The sequence below is a fragment of the Malaya genurostris genome, chromosome 3, assembly GCF_030247185.1.
Source record: "Malaya genurostris strain Urasoe2022 chromosome 3, Malgen_1.1, whole genome shotgun sequence".
Classification (NCBI taxonomy): Eukaryota; Metazoa; Arthropoda; class Insecta; order Diptera; family Culicidae; genus Malaya; species Malaya genurostris.
In genome coordinates, this window is record NC_080572.1 from 163,212,149 (window position 1) to 163,221,933 (window position 9,785).

Consider the following 9,785-nt stretch of genomic DNA (forward strand, 5'->3'; position numbering starts at 1 on the left):
AAAACGTACCCGCCTAGCACACATCGTGCTTTGTTCAATTTTGTATAGCGTGCAGGGTTGCCACATTCAAATCAATATTAACTTGACATAACTGTTTACAAATTGAAAAGGCGATGGTTGTTTACACCGAAGAAAATTAAAACACTTTTTGCAGGCTGATTTTTCTAACGGTTCTTCGGTTGGTTTAGAATTTCTTGGCGATATCATAATCCGACAGCCCAGGGTTTGTGCTCAACTGTTCTCAACACCTTTAAATACAGCTTCCGATTCTTCTTTCCATTATTACAATGCTTGCTATGATCCTGTCGATCGATTATATGCCGCTCACGGAAATGTTTGAGAATGCGGTACACGGTCGAGTCTGCCAATTTAAACGACATTGAAATTTTTTAACTTGATCAAATCGGATTTTCAAAGTGGGTGCCCAAAATTATTTTCGGTTTGCGACTCTCGTAAAATATAGCTTTTTCGAAATAAAATGAATCGTAACGAAATGTTCAATATCTTATTTTTCTTCGCGGTGTCACTAACGTTACATGCTAAGGCCTGTAATAACCTATCTTGCAAAGTTTAGTACTGAAAGAAAATCATTTCAAAACTAACTGCTACCTAAACATTTTAGATTCAACCACTAGGTGCGCTACAGTAAAATAAACAGTGTGTTCAGGTATTAAAAGATTCACTTTGTGTTCATATTCTTATGAAATTGGTTGACAATCACATAAAGTAAAGTTATCATTTATTCCTATGTAGCAGGGTTTGGAATAATCATTCATCGGTGAATGAATATATAGTTTCCATTGCATTGTGAGCGAACAATTCCACCGCTCACAAAGAGGACGCCTTTCCAGCCAAGAAGAACCACACAAACAAAACGCTAGCGGAAGCAAATATATTCCACATATACACAGATGATACAGTGTGCTGGTATCAGAGTCTTCATGAAGCACAGAAGCCATGAATATAATTTTCTCTCTGGTGGTCTGAACGTCGTTCTTCTCACAAAACAATTCATTGCAAGTAAACTATCTTCACGGGGCTAGGAAGTGATGAAGATTATATATTCAGTTTTCGCTAACAGACTGATGACTGGCTCTTCGAACGCGAACGGCTGTTGATGATGACTTTATGCCACGAAAACTGTTGCATATCACTTATTTCATTCGTGTCAAGTTACTAGAGGGTAAGAATTCTTAGTTATACTTGAATATTATTAACACAAGTAGCAGGAGCGAAGCAATTAGCAATGGCAATCTGGTGATCTCACCAAATACTGCAAACAAACAAACGCTTCGTTTCCTAGCTGTTAGAGAGAAACTAGTTCCTGCACTCTGTTACTTCTGTAAATCAAATTCCTGCTGAATAGCTTTTAATTGGGTTTAATCGAAATAGTGCATGATAGTTAATCAACCAGTAGGATAAAAAATAAGTCTTTTAATTAGTATTCCGCATTGAACATTTTTTCATTGGATTTTAATTGTGTATTGCTATGAGCTGTGAAAGCTGTGAACAACACATGTCCCCATTACAGCAAAACCTTTACTCTAATAAACGCTCTAGCGGTGGCATTGCACACAAAATGAATCCTGTATAAACAAATGTGAATCGCGTTCGGATCTCCAAGAAACATGCGACAGTTAAGAGCCAGTCATCAATCCGCTAGCGAGAACATAATATTTAATCTTCATCTCTATCTTGCACCGTGAAGCTAATTTGCTTACTCTGAATTATGGGGCTAGAGCTTCTCTCTTACCGAGAGAAGGAGAAACAGTAGTAGGGGTGAATATTGTTCGCTCTCTTCCATTTTCGTGCATGGATAGCCATTTCAATAAAGCAACAAAGTTCACGTTTCCTCAAAAGCGACATGATCCATAAAGCAGGTATATTCATGAACATCATACGCCGTGAAGCATGTATACTCATCTTCACTGCTTCGTTCATCCAAACCCTGCTGTGTAGAGAAGATTTTCATGACCCGACCCGACCCGACCCGAACCGGAACCCGACAGGAATTGGTCGGGTTCGGGTTCAGAAAAAAATATGTCTGTCGGGTTCGGGTCGAGTACGGGTGACGATTTTTTCATTTTTAACGAGTACGGGGTCAAAAATTTGGTCGGTTTTCGTGTATTCTAACCCGAATACTCTAATTTTTTAAGGGTTTGGGTCAGGTACGGGTAAGGAATTCTTCTTTCATCGGGTACGGGTCGGGTTCGGGTTTGGAAGAAAAATTATTTTCGGGTTCGGATCGGGCTTAATTATTTTCACCTTCGATCGGATACGGGTCGGGTTCGGATTTAAGAAGTTACTTACCCGATCATCTCTGGTAGTATATGGTAATACTGGTAGTATAGGGTAATTGTATGAATAATGCGTCTTTAACCGAGGCATTACATAGCTTTCCTGATTACTGGATCCAAAATGGATGGTATAGTAATCGAGGTCAATGTCTTCGCTTAGGTTTCAATAAACAAGTAGTAAATCGCAGCAAGTTTAAAAATAAATACTGGATTATGTTGAACCAATAGCGCAAATGAGTTATTTTCGTTGCATTGATGTATATGCATATATGTAGCATAAAATTCATTCCACAGCAAAAAAAACTAAAAAACGTGTTTAATCCACCTAGCAGTGAGATGATACCTATTTTTATCAATCCGCATGTGTTTTTTGCATGAATATTCTTCGGTGTTTAAGTTTTCATGACATTATTTTAATGACCCTCGTTTTAAGCGACAATTTGAGATTTTAATCACTCATTACTCTGTAATGTCGAAACTGCAAATCGGATCGAATTTGAATCTAGAAGTGTGATAATCGATTAAACATGCCATGATATGTAAGTTCCACTCTAGAGTTTACGGTAATTTAAGGTACTTCCAGAGCCGGTATTCAGGAACCAGCATAACCCAAACCGATTCGTATGGCCATATGACGAATAAATTACAACAGTTTTGAGTTCAACTTTGAAGCTTTTCGGGATTGTCATCTTCTATATCGGTTTGAATTTTAAAAATTCATCATCATGTAATTCGAGAACCGGAAGTCATAATTGGATAAAATAATTAATTTTTGTATATAAGTTTGTTTTAATTAAAATTTTTGTTTCGGAAATTTGATTAGGCTTTTTTTGAGAAAACGATTGAGCTTTGAGAAACGATTTTATACTGGAACCGGAATTCTAAAAGCGGTATGGCCGAAGTCAGATAAATTCACCTGAGTAGCTGTACACTTTACATTTGTTTCAAAACATTTGAAAATCAGTTAAGACATCTTTGAGAGATCATAGCACGAATTAAATTTTTAGGTGCCTTCTGATCGACAACTGAATACCACTAAAACTGAAAAAAGTTAATTTTTTTATCGACTATCCAAATCTGCTAACCCGATAAACCTGATTAAATTATGTGGAATAGACATTTTTATACAATCCCCGAAACCGGAAGTTGGATCTGACTGAAAAGCAAGATGTTTTATAGAACTTTGAAACTTTTCATTTGAATCTTAGATGATTCTTAGATTTCATTTGCATCTTAGATCGGTTCAGCCATCTTCAAGAAAAATGAGTTACACAATTTTGATTTCGTTTCACATATCATCCTGTAGTTCCGAAACCAGAGGTCGGAACCAAACATAATGCAGGAACTTTGTTTGGGAGCATATGACTTTTCGTATGAATCTGAATTTGTAGAAAAGAAATTTTCCGAGAAAATTAATTGAAATTATTTGTCACACACGCCTTTGCTGATCTCGACGAACTGATTCGAATGGTATATGGATGTTATGTTGTTCCAGCATTTATTGCTGTAAGTAGTTTAAAACAAAATAATTAAAAAAAATTCTGCCATCATCTGGTTTATATATGTCATATTCGAACGATTATGTTGCCAAAAACGAGCCGTGCCAAAATCGGTCCGAGGCTAAATGTCATGAAAAAGAATGCTGTAAACAATCCTTTTGGTTCTTAGAAACAATTGTATGTAACAGTATAAAAAATCGTGTTTTCCGTTGCTCCCAAGCATTTCTTTGTCATACAGCGCTCAAAACTCCTACTGCTGGAATAGGGGGAAAAGTCGCTTACAGAAAAATTTCGATATCTCCGTTAAAAATGGACGGATTTTAACAATCTATGGCTTGTTGGATAGGTATTACCGTGCGGAATCTAAGTCTGAAAACATATTCTGTTTTCAAGGTCAATTGTGACAGATACTGTCAAAAAACTGAAAATTTTGACATAAAACTTTGTATAACTCAAAAAGTAAACATCTGATCTCAAAACCATTCAATAGCGTTTTGGGTGACGGGGAGACCTTTCATTTGCGACTAGTTTGATGAAAATCGGTCCAGCCATCTCTGAGATCTCGACCTCTTAGTTGACAACACACATACGGACACACACACATACACACACACACACACACACACACACACACACACACACACACAGACATTTGCTCAGTTCGTCGAGCTGAATCGATTGGTATATGTCATTCGGCCCTCCGGGCCTCGGAAAAATTTTCGAAAGTTTGAGCGAATTCTATACCTATTTTTTATATATATAAAAATAGGTAAAAAGGCATAAAGGTTTATTTCTCAAAAGGATTACTTTTCGACTCACTCGCATTTGTGATATTGAAGGGAGTTTCATAAAAGATGCAATGTGCTGATAGATGTTGTATTCCAAAACAAGATTTATGCAGCTGCATGCGAAATTCAAAGGTGACGGTTAAACATAGGAATGAGGATCCAAACATCCATCTATCACTCCTCCTGAGCATTTCCAAACACAAATATTATAGTTACTCGAAGGTAATCGATTATTCGATGAAAATTTAATTGAACCTTTCAATAATTAAGGTTTGGTAAATTTCATCCGAAAAGTTACGCTTATCATCGATTTTGTTGATTGTTGATTACTCGGCTCGGGAATAATATTAAAGAAAGTGTGAATAATGTGTAACAAGGTAAAGATATCACTCTGGGAGAGATAACAAAAAGGTATGGAAAATAAGCGAATCATATTTTATCTGTAAATGTTTATAACCGACTGTTAATTCTGTTGCAGTGATCGAAATATTTATTTCGCGTCGCGTAAAAGATGGTATTCAATTCGAAATTCATCTCAAAATAATGACACATTTTTTTTGGTGACAGATAGAACGTTGTCGAAGATATTTTTTTCGTCGTCATTTGGAATTAGGCGGCGTGTATACCTACGAATCGGTACAGACGCTGCTCAAAAACTATGGTTGAGATGCCGCTTTTTCTATATGAAACTCGTGACGTAAGATGCGTCTAATACTTAAAAAATTGATTGTGAAAAATGTTTTGTTTTTTTTTACAGCAGCAGCAGCAGAATGCATACCCAATATAAAAAATAACAAGTGTAATACAAAATCTGTGCTCACCCGAAAATTTGGAAGCAGCCATGAAATGTATCAAATAAGAGCAGTAGACATTTTCAAATTTTCTTGCCTTACCCATCTCGCTCGCATTAATTCACAAGTGACATCTTACCCTTTAAAACGGCATCTCTCCAAAATAAATATTTTTATTTGTTGCTAATAATTTATTATGATAATCATTGTTTTTTCTCCGAATAAATATATTGGAATAATAAGTGATATTTGTAGTATATTAAAAATAGTCAAAGTAACGGTTCGTTACATCCGGTTCATTTTACCTTAATTTAAGGAAAAGTTCGGCATCTCTCCCCATTTTACCCTATATATGTTACACAGGAGAGATTATTTATCATTTCTTTTGATCCAATGCATTGAACAAAAATAGCAGATTTCATTCTAAGTGAGAGAATATATACTTGAGATACTAGGGTAACAAAGGTATTTTGGCCCACTTTAGGATTGATTTTATTTTAGCCCACTTCGTAAAAATATCCACCAAATGTTGTAATATCTTTGAAAAAAAAAACCCTCCGCAATCGGTAATTTAATGTGATTAGCTTCAAATTGATGCAACTTGGCTTACTTAACATCGATAAAATCGATAAAGTTTGTCAGGTGAGCCAAAATATATGAAGTGGCCAAAATACCTCTGTTACCCTATTGCTGTACGACATACGAGGTAATTAGTTGTTCAGCTTTGTCAACTATCAACTACATAAAAATACGTATGTTCAAAAGTATTCATAAATCGAAATAAATCGAATTTAGCAGGTTTGATAACAACATTTATTCTGATCGCCGTTTTCATGCTTTTGAAATGATTTGCTCTTTTTGAATCTAGCCGTTATTGAAAGAATGGCACAACATGAAGGTACAGTGAAAAATCGCGTGTCTTGCTTTCATGCATAAATGCTGACATGATGCGCAAAAATGGAATGTTGTCATTTGTTGGCACATTCGGGTTGTTGCAAAAAATAATAATATGAGTTCTACCACAATAGCATTTCTGTGTTTAGTAAGATATTCCATTTACCAATGACAATCTAGTTGTATATAAAATAATTTAATTACTGTCATCCAGGTTTGTCTCGGCAGTATTTACCTTGTTGGTGTGTTCAGCTGACTAGAGTTGAAAGGATCATCGTTTGCGTCGAAGAAGTCGTCCTCTCCCTCTGAACTCGAGTAGGAAGTTTCCGGAACTGTGGAAAACATTGAACACTTGGTTAGCAAGGATTTTCGGTACTTGGTCAGAACATTTCGCGCGAGTAGTAAAATCCACAACGTTGCGAGGGCACCGCAAAACAGAACACATGCACACTCCAATATTTACAGATTTTCGTCAATCGAGAAATAATAGCTAGTTTCGTGAACAGTATTTTTGAATAGCTTCTTACGGACAATGACAGGTTGTTTCCGCAGTGGAGAAGTGGGTACTGGAGAGAGCCAGTAGCGTGAAATTTGTATAATACATATACTACTCATTGGTGCAAACTAACACATCAAGAAGGTCAACTGAGCACGTGATTTTAGTAGTTGTTATGAGAGAGCAAGATTCACGTGTCGTGAGATGTAGGGTTTGTTCACAAATTACATAATCACCAATAGAGGCCAAAGCAATTCAATAGTAAATCCATTCAATTAAACTTTATGTCTATAAATAAAGTTTTCTACACCAGAACACGTATCCTTCTCCCTCCTTCATCAATACCTCATTCACATTGAAGTATGCTCTCTCTAGCACTTTACGTTTTGAGTGAATGTACCCCAGTGTCAATTGTGATGGGCACAGGGTCTTTAGTTATTATGGAAACATTGAGTATTGTGATGGATGTTATTTTTATAGGTTTCTGGAAATGTTCATCTCAAACTTTCTAAAGCGCTACTGTAGGAATGCGTTAGCATCTTAAAATAAATGTTCTATGCAAAATTTGAGCTAAATCAGACATGGTTAAGTGGTGTCACCCGTTGGTCATAGTTGAAAATTTTCAATCTTTAAAAATCACCATGGGAGTGAAAGTGAATCTTCCGAAATCTGCTATCTTTGAAAGTTATTCGCCAAGTTATTGTTTGTATTTTTCTATAATTCATACGCTTTTTTTACTAACTTAAATTGAATTATTAATTTAGGTTTTAATGCATAATCTAAGTCGTCTGTAACTAAATTCATAGATAACATTGTAAAGGGGTCAATCATACACCACATAAACTCTCTGGGTTGGAGAGGGGGAAATTCAAAAACGTCTATGTGGAGCGAGGGGGGAATTTTGTTCGAAGTCTACGTAGTCTCATCATTTTGTTTAATTTAAAAAAATATTTTGCTGCGAAATTCAGTCAACCCATCCAAAACAATTTTTCATCAGCATGTCTAGTATTGCGAAAAATACACCTCAGAGGCTGAACTTGAGCATGCAAACTATTTCTTTTTCGTAAAATAGATCATTTGAACAACTTTTTGAAAAAAAAACCTATTTATTTTCCCATCCATAAGAACGTTTGAGATTCATTGTACACAGAAAAAATGATGAATTTTACAGGTGACATAATTCCACAAAAGGTACAATTCATAATTACTTAATTTTTCAAATAACGAAATATTCCACTCGCATAGAATTTTACATGCTACGAGTGTAATTTGAACTCCGGTATCGAGGGCCGCTGTACAGATTTATATGTATCAATTTTTCAACAAACAGATAAGTGCCTCTGTGGTTCAGTCGAGTAACCGGTGAGCTTATGATCTAATGTTTCTTTGTTCAAGTCGCGCTGCTATTATCAATCTTTTGTTTTTTATTTAATTGGAATTGAAGCCATGTTATTTTCAAATCACACAATTTTACATGTTCTTGAATATAAATTTGTGTGAAATACGACGCTCCATTTATGTGCATCTTATAAAATGTAAAATCCCAAGATTTTTTCGAACTGTGTATCTCATTGTTGCTTGTGTATCTGTAATACCTTAGCATTTATAGAATCACCCAATGAACGGCTTTCAAAGTTAAAAACGGGACAAAATAAACGATATAGCTAAGTAACTTCCAACACAAATAGTGTATTGTTGCGCTCGCTGTGTGGCATGTAGTCTCATCTTGTTTATAAACAAAACCTGTCTAGACCACTTTTTTAAGTATTTCTAGCAACACTAAGTACAAAAAGCAAAGTAAGGCTTGTAAGACCAGCGGCCTATGCGTTGAACCGCCAATCCGGGCAAGAACACTAAGAACACCAACGTTCAATTTTATCGATCACCTTTAATTGTATCACTAGATTTAAAGATAAATAAAGGCTGAAACATTTCATTTAAACAACATGGACAGAATACTGGTTATTGTTTTCGATCTGCTACTGATTAGTGCTTGAAAAAGGCTAAACAATATAATGTCTCGTACTTGGGCTCAGTACTGCGATATTTTTGGTCATATTCAGCTGACCGATTAAATTTATTAGTAACACTATTTCGAAGCGTTCACGAAACGCTTGGTTTAAATTTTACTGGATATTTTTTTTCAATTGTGTTCATGAATTTCCCCAAGGAAACTGTTAAACGAATTCTTAGCTATCAGAGAATGAATTCATGATAACAATATTCGTCACCGAAAATAGATTTAACAAAATTTTCATCATGTTTTGTGAAAACGGAAAATCTACGTGGATCTAAATAATTATTGCGAAAATAAAACGCGAAATATTTAATATAACAGGGATAGCTTCCTACAGTGGACTATCCGGAATTTTGCAAAATTTCAAAATTTTATTTTTGAGATTGGAGTTTGTTCCGGAAAGTATTCAAACAACTCTTAGATCATATCGAACTATGTTTTACATTTGATATTTTATATCAAATTACAGTCTCATCTTAGTTAAAGTTTTTTGTGTCCCAATGAGTAGATTTTCATCAGTTTTTTAGATCTCGACGTTTCACTATTTTTCGACTGTACATTTTCCGATTTTGTTTCAATTATAGAGATTATACACCATTTTGAGGCAGAAACACTTTCTGACCTTTTTATGCGGGGTTGGGAAACGAACCCAGATGGGCTGCATCGGCTTACTAAATACGCTATACCCGGTCCTGCGGAATATTTGCATGCAAAAATCAATGTTTTAAAGACATTTGTTTGAGGCGATGAGTGAGAGCTCGCATTGTTGTGATAGGATATAATTCTTTTTTGACGGCTCATTTTTCCGAAATCGTTGCTCAAATGGAACAGTGGCATATATCGATGATTTATCATTCGTCGCGATCTCGGAAGCACCACGATTGCATTTTCTCAACATTTCCGCCATTTACACACTGTAGGTCGCGATAGTACTTCATCACCAAAATTTTAAGCGAATTGATCGGTACACTGTCGTTACATTAACCATGGGTATAGTCGAGAG

General features: G+C 35.6%; 1 protein-coding gene and 1 long non-coding RNA gene across 2 annotated transcripts in view; one reads left to right on the forward strand and one right to left on the reverse strand.

Annotated features, from left to right (window-relative positions):
• The window catches only part of LOC131438829 (oxysterol-binding protein-related protein 9), a 139,581-nt gene that overhangs the window by 14,144 nt on the left and 115,652 nt on the right, over positions 1-9,785 (reverse strand). Inside the window, exon 8 of the mRNA XM_058609148.1 lies at positions 6,505-6,601. Coding sequence (XP_058465131.1) covers positions 6,505-6,601 — 97 coding nt within the window. The remainder of the gene's footprint in view (positions 1-6,504; positions 6,602-9,785) is intronic.
• Positions 4,588-5,588, forward strand: LOC131438835 (uncharacterized). The gene is made up of 3 exons (XR_009230994.1): positions 4,588-4,995; positions 5,063-5,281; positions 5,342-5,588. It is a non-coding gene; the product is annotated as an uncharacterized LOC131438835 (long non-coding RNA).